This window comes from Poecilia reticulata, chromosome 3 (genome assembly GCF_904066995.2).
Source record: "Poecilia reticulata chromosome 3, P_reticulata-male-v2, whole genome shotgun sequence".
NCBI lineage: Eukaryota > Metazoa > Chordata > Actinopteri > Cyprinodontiformes > Poeciliidae > Poecilia > Poecilia reticulata.
This window is the reverse complement of record NC_088832.1, coordinates 6,922,964-6,945,219: the sequence shown is the minus strand read 5'-3', so window position 1 is coordinate 6,945,219 and position 22,256 is coordinate 6,922,964. Positions and strand designations below refer to the sequence as shown.

Below are 22,256 nucleotides of genomic sequence, written 5' to 3'. Positions count from 1 at the left end.
TGTGGCGTGTGGAGAAAGGCTCCTGTATGTCTTTTGCTTTCTCTGGTTTCTGTTCATCACTGTGAAGACAATACAGGCTGCGCACAGGAAGAATCCGGCAGTATGGCGTTAAACCTGACCATTAACAGCAACAACCCGCCTCTAGGTGAGCTCCAGCTGCGGTCTGTTTGTTATCCCAGCTTCAATAAGCCCGTGAACCTGCACGCGCCCCGGGTGACAGCTCAGCAGCTAGCAAAACAAAACACTGCTCTAATTTTTCCTCTGTATTTATATTCGTGTTATGCTTATTTTTGGAGCGACATGAAATGACTTAAATCGTACAATATAAAATAAAAATAAATCAGTAAAAAGTTTCCGACTATATCAGAAAAAAGTGTGTAAATTGGTAATGAGTGTCCATGATGTATCCTATTATATCCTGTTCACCTCCGCTCATCTAGTCGGTCTGCAGGAGCTCCGCCACGGCAGCTAACTTGTAGTCGTGGCGGTCTAAAAAGCCACAGATGTAGACGGTTCCTGTAATTTTCCCCTGTCCTAAAATTATATCTATGTGTGTATAATGTGTAACGTTACACATTATACACACACAGTCATTGTAGCTCCACATGTCATTTTGTTATTTAATGTAATCAGCTCTTTGAACTTGAAAGTAACACATCAGTAAACACAGATTTTACTGTGGCACACATCGAGTGTCGGATTGTCACTCTGAGCCTTGAAGTGGCTCTGAAGTCATAGTTATTGTATATGCCTTGATTTCCTGTTTAGATAATCTGTTAGCCTTCTTTGTCACATTGTACTTGATTCTTTCTACTTGATATTACAATTCCAGTGGTTAATCCAGTGTTGCACTTGGATAATCTACTGTAGTGACTATCCAAGTCAGTAGGTCAAACAGCGCCCTCTTTTGTACCTCAGAGGGAATACAGCAGGCTGATGCAAGCACACTGAAACGTGTGACTGGTCTGCATATTTGTTGAACTTTCGTTTTTGTTTTTTTATCTGATGCCATCTCTGTTTCTGGGAACTAGAAAAACTTTCTGTCTAGAGTTACAAAAACATCTTTGATATCCAGAGATGACAGAAAAAGATAAAATATAATTAGACTGGTAGCACTGGTTCTTTGCAGCAAGAAGATTTCTAGGTTTGAATCCCGACCTAAGGTTCTCCTTATGAATGCGTGGGTTCTTTCCATTATATCTATGTTTTTAAAAGTTTAGTTGGTTCTTTGTCATTTTGTAGAAGGCCCAAAGAGCTACAGGTTTAACTCCAGATCCAGATTATTGTTTCTGATATCATTTATGAAGTGAGACTCTTGTTTTGCAGAGAGAAAATAATAATAATAAAAAAATTACTGGTTCTACAGGAGCGCTTTTGACTGCAGAGCATGTGAAGGACACTGTGCAGGTGTCTGTGGAGGAAGGGAAAGACAACAGCCTTCACATCTCAGAGTAAGTGACATGTTTGATCTGTTTTATGATTGTTCTTTATGGAAACTTGGTAACAAACACATAAAAAATATTCCTACCCCTGTGGTAAAGTTTAAACTGTACGGATATAATTTTAAAGCACTCTATCCGAACAGGTATGATTTGACAGAACAGCCAATGAACTGATTTGATCAACTAATGAAATTTTCTTTTTTTGAAGATTTAATTTTTGAACAATCTGGAGTTTTTTTTCACCAATGCACTACTTGGGTTTTCAGAGTGATGATAATCTACCCTAGAATTACCATCTTGTTTGACAAGTCTGTTTTATTTCTTCTCTTTATTTCAACTTTGATTTCAGGTCAGGAATTATTGAAATAAGTCATTTTTTTACAAGATATTTTCTGTTATTTGTACCTTAAAAAAACCAAAACAGAGATTGTACTTTTAAGCCACAAAATCTATATGTCTTTCTTTTTTTCTCTAGTTCAGTCCAGTTCAGCGACACCAACTCCATCAGCCGCTACCTGGCCCGGGTGGCTCCCGCCCTCGGCCTCTACGGAGGCAACATGATGGAGCAGACTGAGGTCGGTACATTCAGACTGGGTGGAGGTGTTTTACACTCACTCTGGATTGACGACCTTTTAATGTGATTGGTGGCTTTAGGTTGACCATTGGCTGGAGTTCAGCGCTCGCCGGCTGTGCGATCAGCCTGACCTGACGCTGGCGCTGGGCGACCTGGACAAGGCCCTGTCTTTGCGGACCTTCCTGGTCGGACACGCCCTCACCCTGGCTGATCTGTCTGTGTGGGCCGCTCTGAAAGGTAGCTGACATCCAGGTTTTGTCTTTTCCCCATTATACATGTATACTGCAGCAGCTCAGCTTGTGAATTTCTTTTCTCCGTAGATCAGAGCAGTTGGCCAAGTCAGAGCAAAGCTTTCCCTCACGTCAGACGCTGGTTCTTCTTCCTGAACTCGCAGGTTCCCTTCTCTTCTGTGGGCAGCAAGTACGCCAGCAAGAAACCTGTGAAGAACAACTCCAATGTAAGACTTATTTCTGTTCTCTCTTAACCATGAATTGGTTATGCTTTCAGGTTTTACCCTTGCACACACTGCAAATACACAAAATCTCACCAAGTGTTTTTTGGTCTTAGTTTTGTCTTATTTCAACTGTACTAACTTACAAGTAACCTTTGAAGGTGATATAGGAGTTTGTTTTAAGTAAATTATTCCTTAATGTTGATTTTAAAAGTATTAGTTCCACAGCAAGATGTTTTCACTTTTAAAATGGGAAAAATGTCTTGTTATAAATGAAGTAGTCTGCCAGTGCAGCTCAAAAAAGATCCTACAACTTGCTGAAAAGTTACTTGTGGGTTAATTCTGTTTTATTTAACTGTACTAAGATATTTTCACTAGAAACCAGACTAAAAATTCTTGGTAAGATTTTGTGACTTTTGCAGTGCAGAAACCAACAAAGCAAATTATGATGATTCCATTTGTTCTGACTGGTTCTAATGGGTAATTTATCTTTAATTAACATGTTCCAGTCAGGTGAGAAGAAGCAGGATGTTGGGAAGTTTGTGGATTTGCCTGGAGCTGAAATGGGGAAGGTGGTAGTTCGATTCCCTCCGGAGGCGAGCGGGTAGGGCTGCACTTTTAATCTGCTCTGTTCTGATGAAGGTTGATTTCCACGTCTCCTAAGTTGAACTGCCTCGGTGTCTCTCTGTGAGCAGGTACCTGCACATCGGCCACGCCAAAGCAGCCCTGCTGAACCAGCACTACCAGGTGACATTTAAAGGGAAGCTCATCATGCGCTTCGACGACACCAACCCGGAGAAGGAGAAGGAGGACTTTGAGAAGGTCTGGTACTGTCAGAATGCGAAACGATTGAGAATTAGTGACATTGTATCTAATCAGTGTGTACAATAAGTTTCATAGCAAAGCAGAGGATTTACCTCTGTGCTCTGTCTTGGTACTTCACCTCAGGTTATCCTGGAAGACGTCGCCATGCTCCAGATCCATCCAGACCAGTTCACCTACACTAGCGACCATTTTCCCATCATCATGCGGCTGGCAGAGAAGCTGCTTGCCGAGGGCAAAGCCTACATCGATGACACCCCTCCTGAGCAGATGAAGCAGGAGAGGGAGCAGCGCACTGAGTCCCGGTGCAGAAACAACAGTACGGCGTGCGGAGCTATCGCTGAGTTGTTTCAAATCAAAAAGCTCGCAAACTAACTGGCATGTTGCTTGTCCACTCGCAGCTGTGGAGCAGAACATGAAGATGTGGGCTGAAATGAAGGCCGGGACAGAGTACGGTCAGAGCTGCTGCATGAGAGCCAAGATCGACATGAGCTCCAACAACGGCTGCTTGAGAGACCCCACCCTGTACCGCTGCAAGAACGCCCCCCACCCGCGCACCGGAACTACCTACAAGTATGTGTCTTTCGTTTGAGAAACCGGTTTTGACTTTTTAGCTACTTTTTGCACAGATTCACATTATGAATACTAAATAATATATGTTGTACAAAACAAGCAAACTTCAGAAATAAATAAAAGAAGCTTATAGATGGCTTTAAAAAACAAACAAAAAAGGACAGGGTGTCCATGCATCCTTGAAAAGCCTGAAAGTCAAATATCTAAAATCAAGGCCTTAAAATATCTTAAATACATGAAAAAATTCTGAGTTGGCCTCAGCACGGGTTTTAAATGTTGTCATGGCAGGGCTATTTAATGTCATATGTAGCTCTTTTTTCTCGTGGTAATTTTCTGTCAGGCAAAAGTTTGCGTAGCTCACAGATATCATTGCGACATGAGGTGGTTGAGGCTTCCGCTAACTAGCTGCTAATATACCCTTGCTAGCTAACTAGCGTCTTTTGCATCTTGCTAGCAAAAACATCTTCTGGAAAGTGCAAATTTATCGACTTTTGACGTTCATCTTCGCCGCTGGCTCACATCTGTTGCTACCCATACGAGGCAAGGTGCATTCTGGGAAGGAAAAAAATATTTAAAGTTTGGCAGTATGAGAGAGCCAAAAGCAGTGTGAGAAGCATAAAAGCCACAAACAGATCCCAGAAATTTCAGTCTTTGCTATGCTTGCTAGTTTTTTTGGTTAATTTGCTTCAAGGTGGCATTAAATAGGTCTTAAAAAGTCTTGCTGAAACCTCCAGATACTCCAGATGCTCGTATTGCATCTTTAAGCATTTGTTTCAACATATTCATCAAGCAGTCACTCCTGCTTCCCTTTTCTTCCAGAGTCTACCCAACGTATGACTTTGCCTGCCCCATTGTGGACAGTCTGGAGGGGGTCACTCATGCTCTCAGGACCACCGAGTATCACGACCGTGACGAGCAATTCTACTGGTTTATCGAAGCTCTGGGCATCAGGAAGCCCTACGTCTGGGAGTACGCCAGGCTCAATCTCAATAACACAGTGCTGTCCAAACGGAAACTCACCTGGTTTGTTGACCAGGGATATGTGGACGGGTGGTAAGCTTATTCTGGTTAATATATCAGGACCTGTGTGCTGTTTTCCCTCTATTTCTGTAGTTGTTTTTAACCTTTGTGCCATCTTGTTTTCCAGGGACGATCCTCGCTTCCCTACTGTGAGAGGAGTGTTGAGGAGAGGAATGACTGTGGACGGTCTGAAGCAGTTCATAGCAGCCCAGGTATGTCCAGCTGTTACTGAAGAGAGAGACTGCTTCATCATAGCTTAGAAGGCCAGATCCTAAGACATTACTGATGCGTTTCTAAAAGTATTGATTGTGGTTTAATGGCCACCAGTTTGTAAAGTTTTGAACTGCAGATACTAATTTTATCCCGTTCTAAGTTCTCTTTCTGAACTCTAATATGTAGGGGTTCACTGATAAATCCTTACTTTTAGAAACGCTGCGATTGGCCAATATTTACATGTAAATCTAATCTTATCCACTGATCTTATCTACCTCTGAAAAGGTCTGAAAGCCAGAATACAAATTACAAAAGAATATCTTAAAAAATTAGATTTTATTTCAACCATTCCTACTGAGAGTTAACTTGGATTCAAAGTGGAAATAAATAGAAGCTGTAAAACATGATTGTGGTGGGTTAACATCACTCTGAACTATGGAAACCCGGAAGAGTTCTTTGGTGAAAAAAAAATCTAAATTTTCCCAAAATTAAATCTTAAAAACCAGAAAGTTTGATTAGTCAATAACATCTATATATTATATTATATTATATTATATTATATTATATTATATTATATTATATTAGTAGCATTAGGTTTCGCTTTCCTGATCCTTGAGTGGTCATTAATTATTTATATAGGAAGTGAGGTAATGTCATGCTGCTGTGTGAGAGAAGAAATGCTGAAGCCTTTTGAAAACTAGCTGTAGCATCTTATGTCAAAGAGTAGAGGGAAATATTATTCACTTAACATTGTTATATAAATTGACCAATCAGAATGTTTTCCCTCATCTTTTGTCCTCAGGGTGGGTCGAGGTCAGTGGTGAACATGGAGTGGGACAAGATCTGGTCCTTCAATAAGAAGGTATTTATATTCATATACATCTTATCTTAGTTTATGTTGAAGCCAGTTCAGCTTTTCCACATCGCCTCAAACAAATACTGAAAACAGACTCCCATAATTACACTAGCAAAGTTATTTGTCTGTCATTATTATGATCATGTATTAATAGATGGACTGTTTGCTGCTGGTTGTAGTTTGTCAGTCCTTCAGTTTGTCATTGGCTGGTATATTTGAGTAAAACTTATTACTGATATGGTGAAATCCAGACGCTTTAGCTAAATAAAATTTCAATTACTGTCCTTTTTGTGAACATGGCAACCTTTTTTGCATTATGATGAAGCAAGCTGATGTTAAAAGCTAAACTGAAACTACCACGCAGCCTGTTTGCTCATCACTTATTAGCCTGCGTGTAAGAAAAATGTTATTTTTAAGAGACGAACATTCAGTCAGGTTTGTGCACAAACCATAAACGTACCTGGATCTGACAGCCTTGGCCTTTACTCTCCATAAATCATCTCCTTATGTCTTACAACCAGCATGGCTTCTAGCTGCTTTTTCTGTTTCATGCTTTCAGCTACCTCTATATCTTTTTTCCCCTGCCTGCCCCTCATTCTCTTCCTCATCTCTTTTATGTGCAATATCATCTGCATCATTTCACTTCACACATCATCTTAAATATTTTTAACCGTGTTGCTTTCCTTTGTTAGCACTTGCAGCATGATCTTAAAACCGGGTAGAAAAAAAGGGCGCTGTGCCTTTAAAAAATTTCTACTGATAAATTTTAAGCTCAGTTTTAATAAAATTACGTAAAAATTCTGAACGCACACCGCAAACACAAAGCTCTACTTATTGTAAAGATGGAGGTTTTATTCCAGCATAGATTGCTTAAAATAAACTCATACACCCGGCTAAACGCATCATGTCTGGTCCACATGCTCCACCTCTGCACTGTCCAGACGGTTGATGCTAAAACAAAAGGTTGCAAAATGCAAAACACACCTTCAGAAATCTGCTTTTCTGTTGGGACTCTTCATATTTTCACTTCAGTTCCATTCATATTATTTATTAAAGTGTTAATTTGCTACAAACTGCATCTCAAAAGACTTTACAGAAACATCAGATCCAATTAAAGTCATGTCATACAGTATAATCCAATCATTTCAGATTCAGATCCATTAAAATGCAGCGCGATGTAATTAAAACCTGGGAAAACTCAACCAACTTCATTAAATCACTGACCCTGAAGGAATCCCTCATCTTAACCAAGCACATGGTGACGGTGGGAGGGAATGCTCTGGTTTTAGTTGGAGTTTTTTTTATCCCAATGTGTAAATTTTAGAGAGTCGTGTGGTAAATATGAGATAATTGTGATCGCCGTTGTAATAATGTGGCCCTGAGGGTTCCTGTTATCATTCAGCTCCAGTGGCAGTCCGCCGCCTCTTGCTGGTGTGTTTTTTGGAGTTCTATGTCTGTTTCTCTGGGATTTTTGTTGCTCAGCTGATATTATTTTACTCTTCACCTCAGCCGCTTTCTATCTTTTAGTTTGTACCATACGCTCTGGCTGCTCTTGTCGGGGGTTTTTTCAAATTATTTTACTTTGACAATTTGCTGTCGTGTTGCTGAGGAGAAATGAAAAGCTTCATCAACATCAGTGTTTTCTTTTTTCTTTTTTTCAATGATGTTTGAAGAGGAGTAAAAGGCACAAAATCCAGAAAACAAAAACAGGAACCCGCAAAACCAAGTGAAAAGTACATTATGTGCCAATGTGTCTGCCTCTTTTCCTTTCTCTGTTCCTCCCTCTTTGTACCTGACATTCAACAAACATCTCACTCTTCTGTTTCCAAGCTGCCCGTTAGCTGTCTGAAGGTACTCCTCCACCACGTCCTCCTCTTCCTCCTCTTCCTCATTCTGACCCACCCTGCTTCTGTCATGCGCTGCAGTCGTTCACCAGCCAAACCAACACAAGCAAAACGATAGATTCATGTTATGAGCTCCTCCTAGAGATTAATAGTAACAGTTATTTACAGGTTTATTGTTTGTTTCAGTTAAACTAAATGGCCTCCCAACCCATTCATCCCTTTGTCGTTCTCCCCATCCATTGTTCATCTTTCACCCTTTGTTCTCAGCTGTTTGGAAACAACCTTTGACATATTTACCATGCAACAAAGCACATTTTACTACATTCTAAGATCCTGCCTACTCATCTTTGAGCTATTTATTAAAATTGCAAGGAAATTAAGGTACGAACAATGTTGAGATATGAAATACTTTAGCTTTTTATTATGACAGAAAATGGCAAAAAAATAGTTAGAACTTTTTAAATGATTTTGTTGGATAATGTAAAGGAAACATTCATTTAATGGCCTGTTTGAAGTTTGTCCTTTCTGAAAACAGCCAGCGTCTTGGATTGATTTTTCTCCGTTGATTGACCCTGACCTGTGGGGAGAAAAAAACACTACACCCTAGTGGTCCTAAATTATATTGACAATGAACCTCTTCAATGTGGAAGTTGTTACTGACTGAAGATTTTGAGTTAGCCATCTTTGCTCTGACAACAGAGACTGAGCCTTCAGGAGTTACAAAGGAGGTTGAATGGAGTGAAGGGTTTGGAAATGCTAACTGCGCCATTTGCTAACAGATCTAAGTACTAACTTTGCTAATACAAGATTCTAAGGGCAATTAACTTTTAAATTTTAAATTATGTTTTCTTTACTTAAAAGTTTGAGTAAAAGATTACTTTAACTATAATATCCAAAATTGGCTAAAATTGGTCTTGGTAGGTCAAATCTTAAACACCAGAGATGAAGAATCAGTTGCGATAGTCTGATTCTGCTTCTTTAGCGTCTTTTTCATTAAGATTGCTTCAGCTTCTTTGTCGCGTGGTGTGTCTGACACATTGTTACAGCTAGATTGTTGGCTGTTTGTAAACAGGCTGGTTAAATGGAAAAATTTGAACTGACACTTAGGTGAACATGATCCACTCATGAAATCAGTTTTTCTTTATTTTTCTGTTTTGTTGCTCACACTCTGCATTTGTTTCTTTCTGAGCTTGTCAGGCTTTCTTTGGGTTTATTTTACAAATAAGCTTTAAGTTCCACTATTTGCTTCTTTGCCCTTTTTGTTTGTCAGATATTTTTTAATGTCAGTATGTTCATGTGGCTCTTACTGACCTGTGAATCTCTTCTCTGTGTTGCCATGTCAGGTTATTGACCCTGTAGCTCCCAGGTACACAGCTCTGTCCAGCTCCTATGTGGTTCCGGTTTCAGTCCCAGAGGCAACAGAGGAGATGCAGGAGGTGGCCAAACATCCCAAGGTTAGTAGGTTTATGTCCTTAATCTTCCTGGGAGATGAGGAATCGTCCAATATATACATAAAAACCAGTCTTATGCACATCTGCAAAGGTCTTGCTTAGCAATGTTGTTGTAAAATATGGCAACATTTCACACACACAAAAAAATAATCTGTATCGGTTGGAGCTGGCAGATCTGGTTTTTTTTTAAAGATTATTGATCGGTCAGAAAATTGTAATGGCTGCCCACCTATTTACCTGCATTCAGATTTGAATATTATTTGATATGTGTAGTCATATAAGGCATTTATAATTATTGCAAAAAATGTCTTGTCATAATATGAATTTTGATTTATTGTTGTCAATAAACTTTAATTAATGATTTACAAAAAGCAAAGCTGACAGTATTTTTTACTATTTATTTTTACTATATATTGGGAGCATCAACAAATATCAGTGAATTTGAAAATATGATTAAATGTAATTGCTTTGCATTTCAAAATGAACTACTTTTCATGATCAGTACTTGCTGCGCCATGCAGTTATCTAAAAAAAATAAGCAATAGATAGTTTCTATAATCATATTTATCAGTACCACAAAATACTATGATAAAATTCTATGTCCATATCACCCAGTCCTAATTTGTAGTTTTTAGGTTGTTTTTTTTTAACCTTTTTGGACAGGACTTTTAGCCAATTATTTTCAGTTCAGTACTTGACTATTTAAGGCGTACACTGACTTACAGCAAACCTCACCGAGTTCAATATTAACCCTGCCTACAGAACGAAGAGGTCGGCTTGAAGGAAGTTTGGTACGGACCTCATGTTCTGATTGAAGGAGCAGACGCCGAGACTTTGACAGAAGGAGAGACGGTCACTTTCATCAACTGGGGCAACCTCATCATCACTAAGATCAACAAGTACGTCCGGCTGGTTCACGTTAACCCTGCGTATCCATGCATGAAAGCTGTGTGTCCTTGTCCTCACCTCCTCTCCCGTCACTCAGAGCGCTGGACAGTAAGGTGGCGTCCATTGAGGCTCGCCTGGACCTGGACAACAAGGACTACAAGAAGACGACCAAGATCACCTGGCTGGCTGAAACCAGCAGTGCCCCTCTGCTGCCCGTCATCTGCATCAACTACCAGCCTCTCATCACTAAGGCCGTCATCACCAAAGACGACGACTTCAAAGAGTACATCAACAAAAACAGCAAGGTGGGTGTGCTGTGTATGGAGTTCCCAGTTTCTGTTTCCGTTTTTGCAAGCTCTTCTTCTTGACCGCCTCTCTCTCTCTCAGCTGGAGGAGAAGATGCTGGGAGATCCGTGTCTGAAGAGCCTGAAGAAAGGAGACATCATCCAACTCCAGAGGCGGGGCTTCTACATCTGCGATCAGCCGTACGAGCCAATCAGGTAAAGGATCATTACTTTGCCACACTGCTATGACATCCCGCTGTTCTTTTGGGGAGACGACTGTGTTTCTGTTTAAAGTCCCAACAGCTGCAAGGAGAGTCCTTGTGTTCTCTTCTACATCCCTGATGGACACACCAAGGAGATGCCGACGGCCGGGTCAAAGGACAAAAGCAAGAGCCAGGCCTCCAGCAACACAGTGAGTGTTTTAGGAGAAGAATCTTCAGGTTTTCATTTAAACTCTGCTTGATGTGTAGGGAAGAAAAGCCAGGTACTAGCAGGAACTTTGCAAAGCTGGACCAACCAGTTCTTCCAAGGCTGGATAAGCAGGAAAGACTGAAGCTCATAGATGTCATTCACATATCTTTGACGTCACTCTGAGTGAAGATTGTGAAATGAAACTGTAGAATAGAAAAGAACAAACAGCCTTTATTTTCCCGCAAAGAGGAAATTCAGTTGTAACGTCACTGAAAAATTCACGCAAAAAGTTTAGTGTTTTAAAGAAATAAAAACAAGAACAAGATTACTGTAACAATAGTAATGGTATACTGTACAATATTCTAACAAGAAATACTGTGCAGTTCTTAGAAATAGGCATATTGAACATGTACATGTGTATTAAACATTTAAAACGATTAGACTTCTCACTTTTTGTTATTCTGCATGTTTTTTTTAAAACGAGTAAGAAGTGAAGCAGAAAGACGTACATGAATAAATATAGATAAAATGGCGTGTATATACAAATGATGTGTATTGTTGTTCAGATCGGTCAGTGATGAAAATGTAGCCTCACTTCCACTTCATGCCACAGGCGACACTCAGACCTTTGAAGCTCTGAATCTGTTAATGTGTCAGAAAACTGATTTTTTCTTTTTTTTATTCATTCATTCATCGGGCTTCTTGAGTTCATAAAAATATGTAATTTCTATGCTGGGCTTTTTTTTAAACATGTCGTCTGACCAATTTGGACAAGTACAAAAAAACAGAACCTCCATAATTTCTCTGAAAAAAGTATGGTGAATTAATTTCCTGTTTTTCTCTTGATTTCTTAGCCTGCTAAGGTTACCAAAGCTCCTTCCAGCTCTGTCTCTGCTCCTTCTCCGACCCCCGCCTCAGCCTCAGCAGCAGCAGCTGACCTTTTCTCAAGCGCCGTAGCTCAAGGTGAAGCTGTCCGCAACCTAAAGGCTGCCAAAGCCTCCAAAGAGGAAGTCGATAAGGCCGTCCAGCAGCTCCTCTCTCTGAAGGTATTCCTGCTTTGCCTGAAAGAACTGGAAGTGATGGAGTCAGATAAAATGGCTACATCTCAACTTTTTAACCAACTCTGTTGCAGGCTCAGTTTAAACAGCAGACTGGTGTAGACTACAAGACAGGCATGGCTCCGCCCACCTCTGCTCCAGCCACACCCGCTGCATCTGCCCCAACGGCACCAGCGTCAGAGTCCACCGCCTGTCCATACACCCGTGTTTCCCAGCAGGGGGAGCTGGTGAGGAAACTGAAAGCAGAGAAAGCACCGAAGGTACAAAACGTTAATTATTAACCCACGATCATCTGTCTGTCTGTCACCGCTCACACCACCGGTCATTTATTCCACCCAGACAGATTTGTTCTACGTTTTCCTCATTGCATGTTCAGCCATCCAGTCACTGGTTTCGTCTTTTTCTGCTCGTTCCTCATCACTTCCGTCGCCGTTCATCTCTCTGTCGCGTTTGCATGAGAGTGAAGTTGAGTCATGAACAGCCATAACTCTAAATCCCTTTACTGATGGTACCAGGACCAGATTGATGCTGCAGTGAAGCAGCTCCTGGCTCTCAAGGCGGAGTTCAAAGCGATCACTGGTCAGGATTACAAACCAGGAATGGGCGCGCCCACTTCCTCTGCCACCACCACTGTGACTTCCTTCTCCTCTTCTTCTTCCTCCTCTTCTACTGGCCTGTATAAGCGTGTCGCACTTCAGGGGGAAGTTGTGAGGAAACTGAAGTCTGAAAAGGCCCCCAAGGTATTCAGAGAGACAGTACTGAATTCTGTATCAAAATAACATGCATAAAGCATGCTTCAGAGACGTTTCCATAGGAACAAAAACAAACATAAGTTTTTTACAGGCAGAATCAGCAATCCATGCGTTCATGCTGTCAAAAGTTGATTCTATAACTTCTAAGCTGGGATGAAAGAATAAATGTCTATCATTACAGTTTCTCATGAGAAGCGGCTTTGTTTTTAGTATGTTCAGGTTTTTGCTTCATCTTAATAAAGTCCCAGTTCCAATGGATACAAATGTGTAACACAGGGAGTCGGTGCATCCTTAAAATGTCTTAAATCCATTACGGGAATGTAAGTTGGCCTTAAATACGGTAATGACAGACCCTAACTTTTGTTGTGACAGGGCTATTTAATCTTAGATTCTCATGTAAGTAGTTTTTTTCTCGCAGGACTTTTTCTCGAGGCAGTTAAAGCTGCCACTAAATATCTGATAATATGCCCTTGCTAGCTAGCTTTTTGCATCTAAGTGCAAATTTATCACCAGTTAGCTGGACAACGTATGTAAATGAGTTCTAATGCACATGTATGCCTGTTGATAAAGTGCCTTATCACGATATTTGGTATGAATTGGTTGTAGAAACTCAATTGTAATGAATAACAACTCAGGAAGGATCAGTTTTCAAATAATGTCCCTGAACCAGGCACTCAGTTTGAGACGGAGAAATATGTGGAACTGAAGTTTGCTCGTTGGCGTTGCTGCAGGACAAGATTGATGCAGCGGTGAAGCAGCTGCTCGCCCTGAAAGAAGAGTACAAACAGGCCACAGGACAGGACTACAATCCAGGAGCAGGCCACCCCCCTAGCCCCGCCCAGAAGACTGCTGCCCCGACCCAGAAGACCACTGCCCCGACCCGGAACAGCATCAGCCCCGCTCCCGCCGCTGGCCTCTATGGGAAGGTAGCTGAACAAGGAGAGCTGGTCAGGAAGCTGAAGACTGAAAAAGCCCCCAAAGTAAGATTCACCCTCCTTTAATCGACAGTAATGCTTGAACTGTTTTACATTTTGTGACGTCGGATCCACAAACTTAAATCAGTGAAGATTTTATTTGATAAGCAATGACCAAGACGAAGTGATGAAGAACTAGAAGAGAAAGAAAACGATGCATGCTTTTAAAAATGTTGAGAAATAAATACATAAAGTTGTGGCATGATTTTTTTTTTCTTTTTTTTTTTGCATTATTTTATTTAAGTCTAGGGCTGCAACTAATGATTAATTAAGATCACTAATCGATTAATTGAATAAAAAAAACCTGAGACATTCTGCAGAATTCTCACTTAAGTCTATCAGAATATTAGAAATGCATTAAAAGATACAAATAAATTAAAAATTATTGCTTAAAATACAATAACATTTCATTGGTGTATGCTTCATCATTTGTAGCAACAGATTCATCTGCAGCTAAAAAAACATTTAAAATCTCAGGCCTTTCTGCTTGACTTAACATCAATACAGTGAAGAGATAATCTGTGTATTTTTTGGATTATCCAATTAATTGGTTAACAAAAGGTACTTAGTAGGTGCCTTTTTTTCTTTTTACAGAATAGATTTTTTTTTAGTACATCTGGTAGATGCAGATTGAAACTTTTTTCCAGTCAGGCGAAAACTGCGACCCACAAAATTAAAATCCTCTCATAAAAACATTAGAAACAACACAAAGTATTCATCTTTTAGTACTATAAACAAATAAAGAGTGACCTGAATCATGTGGGGGATTTTTTTGTGAGAATAGACTAATCCCAAAATGCACAAAAAAAAGTATAACTTTTGGATCTACAATGATTTACATATTAATTTCTTCCTAAGAAAATATTTTATTTGTTTAAATATTTCAGGACAAAAATTCAAATGAAAGTTTCTTGTAATTGTAGTCTTTAATTTTTTTTTGGCCCTCGAGAAATGTCGAGTCGACTTTGACCCAAGTTGCTAGAAGTTTGGACGGCACTGAAAAGCCTGTGATGTTTCATCAGGATCAGGTGGACGCTGCTGTGAAGCAGCTGCTGGCTCTGAAGGCAGAGTACAAGCAGCAGACTGGACAGGAGTACAAGCAGGGCCTACAGGCCCCAGCCGGCCCGGCTCAGACCGGTGCCCAGTCCAGCACGCCACCACAGGCTCAGGAACTCTACGCACAGGTGGCCCAGCAGGGGGAGCTGGTGAGGAAGCTGAAGACGGAGAAGGCCGCTAAGGTAAGACAGCCACCGGTTGTTTTTACAGTCAAATGAAAGGAAATGAGAAAATGTAACGCTGCTGCCACATTTTAGGAGCAGGTAGATGAAGCCGTGAAGACTCTACTGGACCTGAAGGGGAAGTACAAGTCTCTGACCGGAGAGGACTACAAACCGGTGGCTGCTGCTGGAGCCACCGGAGGAGAGGACAAGAACCGCAAGGAGAGGGAGAACAAGTCTGAGAAACAGGGAGGAGGAGGAGGGAAGAAGGGAAAAGGAGACAAGGGAGGTCAAGGAAAGGAGACGTCAGGAGGCGGAGCAGGTGGAGGAGAGGGCCAAGGCCCCAAGAAGCAGACACGGTGAGAGGCCAACCACGACAGAGGAAGGCGAAGCTGTAGCAGCCGTCTTCTGTTTCAGGTTTCAAAATGCGTTCGAGATAAACCTGAACTTCACACTGGAGAGCTTTGGTCTGAGTTTAGCTACATGCTGGTTTAAATATGTTACTTTTTAGGAAAACGAGGAACAAAATGTTATTTTTACTTTTCAAATCTACTGGTGCTGTTTTCAACAGAAATCATTGTGGTTTAGGGAAATGGACGTGCGGCAGACGTGTCGGCACACACTGCTAGTTCAAAGCTGCTTGTTCTTCTGGCTATCTGTAATTATGTGGTGGTGAAGTTGGAAGGTCTCGGCCAATAAAAAGCCTGAATTCTGAGTCCCTTTGTCGGTTCTGAGCATGGTGTTGGTATGAATGGACTCTGACGGGTTTAGAGCACTGCTGTAGAGCAGTGCTGGCACTGAGGAAACGATGACACAAGACGGATCTGTTGAGAAAAGCGCACGCCGCTGTGAGTCAGCCACTCTGGAGGAATTTTCTGTCGGTGGTGAGTCAGAACAGTTTCAGTCCAAACCTGCATCGTCCTTGCTTGCTGTCTGTTGTCAGCCTCCAGGTTACAGGCTTTTGTTGTCTTCCTGTACTACTAATTCTGGATTTTCTCAGTGCAGACGCACCGATCAGATTTTGATTTCCCATCTTTTTTTAAGTTCCAATCTGCAAACAAATCCAATTTCTCCTAAGGAACTACGATGGTCAACAGCAGTCAAAGCTCCATTTTTCCAGTCTTCTTACCTTGAGTTGCCATTATTTATCTTATAAGCAGAGGCAACGTCACACTGTGTGAGAGAATACTCTGTTTCACAGTGGGTTTCGCTATTATTTAAAGACAAAATTATTATAGAGGCAATATTTTTAAATGCTATGCTAATAATTCAGTTCCTACAGAACTTTGCAGTTTCTGTGATTTAAAAAAATCTAAATCACTGATTTTGTGGTGCTTCTTTAGAAATATTTTCAAGAAACCTAGCATAAAATCTAATGAACAAGAGAGTATGGTGGAGGATGGTAACGGTTTTAGGATGAAAAAAAAAGTTTTTAAGATGTGACAAGTAAAAAAAAAAACAATTTGTTCCTCAAAAACTACTAAAAAAGTGACAGACTGGTTTTATTTTGTCAGTTTGCTGCGGATGACTAACTTGCTTTGAGTGGCATCGTTTTCTGGACTGAAAAGTGCATCATGGGGTTACTTAATGTAATGCACATGTAAAAGTGTGTGTGTGTGTTTAACCCAATAATCACAGCCTTTAATCTAACAAACTATTCCTTAAAAATGTAATAATCGACAGAAGGTACTGTGTATAATTTTTTTAAAAGCTTTTTTTCCCCCCGTCTCAGGTTGGGTTTGGAAGCCAAGAAAGAGGAGAACCTTGCAGATTGGTACTCTCAGGTGAGTCATTCTCACTCCACATTACTTTCAATCTGCTTGAATAAAAGTCAAATATATATATATATTTTTTTTTATTATTTTTTGGTTGCCCTGTCAGGTCATCACCAAGGCGGAGATGATCGAGTATTACGACGTGAGCGGCTGCTACGTGCTGCGGCCGTGGGCCTACTCCATCTGGGAGGCAATTAAAGACTTCTTTGACAGGGAAATTAAGAAGTTGGGCGTAGAGAACTGCTACTTCCCAATGTTTGTCTCCCAAGCTGCTTTGGAGAAGGAAAAGTCTCACATTGCAGATTTCGCTCCTGAGGTAAATCAGCACGCCGAGGAGGAGGAGATGAGAAGTAGAACCAGTATTCTTACTTGAAACGGACTCTGTGAAGATGATTGGTTAATCTAACATGGATTAGGATTGTTGTATTGCCCCCTTCACAGCAGTTATGATGCTTGATTTTCCTGTAATCACTGTGGTTGGTTGTTGTCAGGTTGCCTGGGTAACCCGTTCAGGAAAAACCGAGCTGGCTGAGCCCATCGCTGTCAGACCCACCAGTGAGACAGGTTTGTCCAACCACCTTCTGTTTGACTTACATTTACATGTCTTATGGTAAATTAAATAAATTCAGAATTATAGATGCAGCTTAAGTAAAAAAAGAAAGAACGTGAAGAATATAAACACAAATAAAAGCCAGAGAGATGAACTTGAAAAGTTGTTGCATTATGTTGAACTATAGCTCAACATTCAATAGATGGAGCCAATGAATTTCAGTAATAAGATACAAACTAGAATTGAGAGGCATTGTTTCTAAATGTTTTATTTTTGTTCATTTCACACAAACATTCTAAATTACTGTATATCCTGTCATATATTGTGTGTTATATTTTCCCCCAAGTTATTCAAGTGTTTGAAAAATAAGTTTATCCTTAAAGGGGCAGATTTATGTAAAATTGACTTTTTTGTGCTTTACATCATGTTATAATGTCATTTCCATTCAAAAACCTACCTGGAGTGTTGCTTTTACGTGGACATTGGTTGTCCATGTATAGGTTTTGCAGCTGAGGAGCATTTTTATTTTACTGTGCTATAAAATGACACTATGTGCCTGGAAAACACATAATAATGCCCCTTTAATTAGTTATTTTCTGATTTTGCAAATATCTACAACTTTCTGATTCTGAAAAAGTTCCATGTTTTTAATGAACCTGCTGCTGTGTTGATACTGGATTTATGTTTAGTTTTTTTTCATATCAGTGATGTATCCTGCCTACGCTAAATGGGTCCAGTCCCACAGGGATCTGCCGATCAAACTCAACCAGTGGTGTAACGTTGTGGTTAGTAAATAAAATTCACCCTCCCCCCATTCCCTTTCTTTACATAAGATTTACAACTTGATTAGTGCACAGATCTTTGCTTTTTTTTTTTTTTTTTACTCTCCATTGTGTCTCATAATTTCAGAGGTGGGAGTTCAAACACCCGCAGCCCTTCCTCAGGACACGAGAGTTCCTGTGGCAAGAGGGACACACGGCATTTGCCACAAAAGAGGAGGCAGCCGAGGAGGTACCACACCTGCACACCTCCTTATCCACTCCATCCTGTAGAGATTGGTTGGTTGATTTTGTTTTGTCTTTGGTTGTCCATGTATAGGTTTTGCAGATCCTGGATCTGTATGCCAGGGTGTACGAAGAGCTGATGGCCATCCCAGTGGTGAAGGGGAGGAAGACGGAGAAGGAGAAGTTTGCCGGAGGAGATTACACCACCACTGTGGAGGCGTTCATCTCTGCCAGCCACCGAGCCATTCAGGTAGTGATAATATTAATAATGCACTTATTTGATCGCCACCTTTCAAAACCGCTCTGTACAGCACAAATAAAAATGTAGTCAAACATCAGGTAACACACCAGGGTGTCTGTCTGACCCTTTCACTCCATCTCATTAAGAATGAAAATATAAAATTATTCATACAAATATAAAACGACACATTTCCCAGCAAACGTCAGATTACAAATACATGACATTTTTAGTTTAATGGCAGCTGAATAAGCTTTGGGAAACGCCTCATAAGATCATATTGATAAATACGACACATTTTGGGTGATGGGAAGGACAGAAATAAGGAGAATAAGGACAACATTTTAAGCTGTTTATTCCCTCAGTTGCCTTGGGGAATGTCTCTGGGAAATAAATAACGATGGGAATAGGATGCTGACAGGGACACAGTGGGGAATATCAGGAGTGGATAATGCGTTTCCCAGAAACATGGTTCATTCCTGTCCTACGGCGTATTTATGCATTCTGGAAACCGTTTCAACTCTCCACGGAGAATCGTAAAGTATTTATCAATATTTTTGTAATCTCCACAGGGTGCTACATCCCACCATCTGGGTCAGAACTTCTCCAAGATGTTTGAAATTGCGTTCGAGGACCCCAAGAAGCCGGGCGAGAAGCAGCTGGCCTTCCAGAACTCCTGGGGCATCACAACCAGGACCATCGGTGTGCTCACCATGGTTCACGGGGACAACATGGGACTCGTCCTTCCACCCAGGGTGGCCTGCCTGCAGGTGCGCTCACACAGATACAAAACACACTCAAGACATGTACATATTTAGCAACTGTTCAGACAAATCAGAACAAACAAACAAAAAAATCTGAATCGACCTGAAAACTGCCATCAGCGCACCACTTCGCTCGCATAGACACAAAATGCACTCAAGACATCAACTTTTTTTAGACTCCTAAAATGAAATATGCTAAATGTTCTCCTGTTTTCAGGTTGTCATCATTCCATGTGGGATCACTGCATCCATGTCGGAGCAGGACAAGGAGGCCCTGTTGGCTCAGTGCTCCAAATACCTGAGCAGGCTGCTGGACGCCGGCGTCAGGGTGAAGAGCGACACGCGAGACAACTACTCTCCAGGATGGAAGTTCAACCACTGGGAGCTAAAGGTCTTCCTTCCTTCTGTGTAGATTTTAACTTGAAGGTGGAAACCCCCCCCCCATAAAATCAAGTATTCAGTCTGGAAAGTGTAAATGATCAAATCCTTGAATATCTTACAAGGTCAGCCACTTCTAATTACGTTCCGCCAGTGTTTATTTATTTTTTTTCCTGTTTGTTTCATGTAGGGAGTCCCCATCCGTCTGGAAGTGGGGCCCAAAGACTTGCAGCAGAAGCAGTGTGTCGCAGTGAGGAGAGACACGGGCGCCAAGGTGACGATCCCAGAGGCTGAGGTGGAGAAAAGACTGCTGGGCATGTTGGAGGACATCCAGAACAACCTGTTTAAGAAGTAAGCAGCACGGTGTGGATCACCGTCGTCCAGCTTTCACCTGAACATGATGGCACAGTGTTGTTGTGGTGTTAGCCTGGGCTCAAAAAATGAATAACGGCCTGCTAGGAGTGAAATATTTCAACAGTAGAAGATGGTTAATATTCATAAAAATCTCTTTAATGTGACCGTCAGAGCTTCAGACGACCTGAAGTCTCACATGGTGGCTGTAGATACGATGGAGGCGTTCCAGAAAGAGTTGGACCAGGGCAAGGTGAGTCCCTCTGATCGTACCACAGGTTCTGCTTTAGCTCCACGGCTTTCATGGACTAAATGGGTTCTACTTAGGCTTTTTCTAAGAAGACTGTGCATTCCCACATATTACTTCCTGTCTATCCATTCATTGGTTCCTCCATTCACCATCCATCCTTCCATTTGTCTTTCCATTATCTGTCTGTCTTTCCATTTATCCACTCCTTTTTTTTTCCTTTCCTTCCCCCCCAGCCTTACTTTTTCAGGTTACAAAACAAGCATTTTAAAATCCTTTGAAAATGAATGAATTTCCATTAGGCGTTTTAAAGCTTTGGAAAGTGCTTTATTTCTGTGTAAACATCTTGATATTCAGACTCTGCAGTTTTGTGATAAAGTGTGATCTAATGCTTGATTAAATGCCTTGATTTGGAAAACGTTATTTACAGCTGAAACCAGATATTTTCATAGACCTAATGAAAACGTCTCTTTTCTTACTGTGTGACGTTAAATCAGGCTAAACTTTTCTTGTTTTATAGATCAGTTAGTAATGAAAATTATTTCTATTTGCTAATTCTAAATGCCATAAAATTTTGCAAGGACATTTTTTTAGATTTAGATTTTTTTGTAACCTCCAAGATTAATTATTATTGGAATAGACTCTCATTATTTGATTACAGAAATTTCCACAACAGTGTATTGTGGTTAAGCATTTAATTTGAGCAGGTCATTTGCCTTAAGATGATTTGTTTTGATTGTTTTAATGTGATGAATGTTTTTCATTCCTAATGTCTCAATTACCCCTTAATCTGTGTAATTGAAATAAAGGCTGTCTTAGTTTTTGTGTGGTGGATTTTTAGTGTTTTGTCCTCGAACCGGTCCAGTTTATAGTGTATATCCCACATCAGAGCAAACGATCAGGAATACATCTGTGTTTTTTTTCATAGATTGTTCAGATTCCTTTCTGTGGAGGAATTGAGTGCGAGGACTGGATCAAGAAAATCACTGCCAAGTATGGCCGACATATTTAAAACATTCTGTTTATAACAAGAACTTAGTCGATTTCTGCTGGATCATTTACTGATTATTATGATTTATTTTTTCAACAGGGACCAGGACCTGGAGCCCGGAGCTCCGTCCATGGGAGCTAAAAGCCTGTGCATCCCCTTCTCTCCCATTAAAACCCTTCAGCCAGGTCAGATGTGCGTCAGCGGCAAGGAGCCCGCACAGTTCTACACTTTGTTCGGACGCAGCTACTAAACATCTGCTCCTTCAAAATGGCTTCCTGATAGAAAAAGGGCTGCCCCATGTTCTCTAACACGTCTAACCTAAGTGAGGAGGCTGACTTATGAGTTTCAAATTTAAAATATGTATGTTTATTTTATTTTTTTTTCTACATGTTGTGAGATGATCGAAGGGAAATTAGGGGTCCAGGAATTGTTTACTCTTAGAATTTGGTTATAATCCTTTTAAACAAAGGCAGTCCTGGTTACGGCCCAGGCTTTCTAACAGGCAGAATGGTTGCTCTCTCTGGGGTATTTTCTAGAATAAAACTGTAATCATTGTCATAGTTTTGGTCATAACTTTTCTGTCTATTTGGTTTGGGTTTTTCGAAATCTGGAAAACACTATAAATGGCAAGTAGCAATGAAATTTTACTCTCCACTTCTATCAGAGGAAAAACCTGCCAACTCTCACTCACAGATGAACTGTCTCAGGAACTTGGTGAGTATTAAGACTTGCGGTGGGTGTGTAATTCTCACAGGTGTGTCAGCTTTGTTGTTTATCCAGTTCTATCGTGTTGGTTCATTGTGATCTTCTGAAGCCTACAGAATGTGTAACTATGGTGAAATAGCGATATGGTGTAAAGTCAATGATGTCGCTGCCTACCACTTTTATCCCACAAAATATCTTTGCAGTCTGTACAATAAACCAATTTCCACTGCAAACTGGCCTGTGCTGTTTGAGTTGGGGTTCATCTTAATGGGACCTATGATTGTATTAGAAAACCAAAACAGATTGAACAGCTGATTATGATCATCTAAGGTTTTGAAATTATAAACTTGTACAAAATGACACTAAGTTGGGAAACAAAAGAGTTCTGAATCTTGAAAAATACAACATCTAAATAAATGTACA

General features: G+C 40.7%; 1 protein-coding gene across 3 annotated transcripts; it reads left to right on the top strand.

The window, feature by feature from the left end:
- The first annotated feature begins 11 nt into the window (after positions 1-11).
- eprs1 (glutamyl-prolyl-tRNA synthetase 1) lies at positions 12-22,066 on the top strand. Of its 3 annotated transcripts, XM_008404841.3 has the most exons (36): positions 12-145; positions 1,367-1,451; positions 1,918-2,017; positions 2,097-2,253; positions 2,337-2,473; positions 2,977-3,071; positions 3,163-3,289; positions 3,416-3,608; positions 3,691-3,862; positions 4,682-4,915; positions 5,010-5,094; positions 5,898-5,957; positions 7,782-7,802; positions 9,139-9,249; positions 10,009-10,145; positions 10,232-10,439; positions 10,522-10,634; positions 10,713-10,830; positions 11,684-11,875; positions 11,962-12,147; positions 12,403-12,627; positions 13,371-13,619; positions 14,636-14,851; positions 14,927-15,189; positions 16,563-16,614; positions 16,712-16,921; positions 17,097-17,169; positions 17,861-17,940; positions 18,065-18,166; positions 18,254-18,409; positions 18,970-19,167; positions 19,379-19,552; positions 19,730-19,890; positions 20,065-20,143; positions 21,066-21,130; positions 21,228-22,066. In XM_008404841.3, exons 1-36 carry the CDS (start codon positions 103-105, stop codon positions 21,376-21,378), a joined length of 5,028 nt encoding a protein of 1,675 aa, XP_008403063.3. In that variant the 5' UTR covers positions 12-102; the 3' UTR covers positions 21,379-22,066. The 3 variants fall into 3 exon arrangements, with proteins under 3 accessions (XP_008403063.3, XP_008403064.3, XP_008403065.3); XM_008404842.3 differs by lacking the exon at positions 7,782-7,802; XM_008404843.3 differs by lacking the exon at positions 12,403-12,627.
- The last annotated feature ends 190 nt before the right edge of the window (positions 22,067-22,256 follow it).

What these genes read in the sequence shown, in the direction of transcription:
- eprs1 (XM_008404841.3), top strand. Translation starts at nt 103, where the DNA reads ATGGCGTTAAACCTGACCATTAACAGCAACAACCCGCCTCTAG. An exon ending in GTCCCGGTGCAGAAACAACA is followed by an intron (nt 3,609 to 3,690) that starts GTACGGCGTGCG and finishes GTCCACTCGCAG; the next exon opens with CTGTGGAGCAGAACATGAAG. An exon ending in CCAGGGTGGCCTGCCTGCAG is followed by an intron (nt 19,168 to 19,378) that starts GTGCGCTCACAC and finishes TCCTGTTTTCAG; the next exon opens with GTTGTCATCATTCCATGTGG.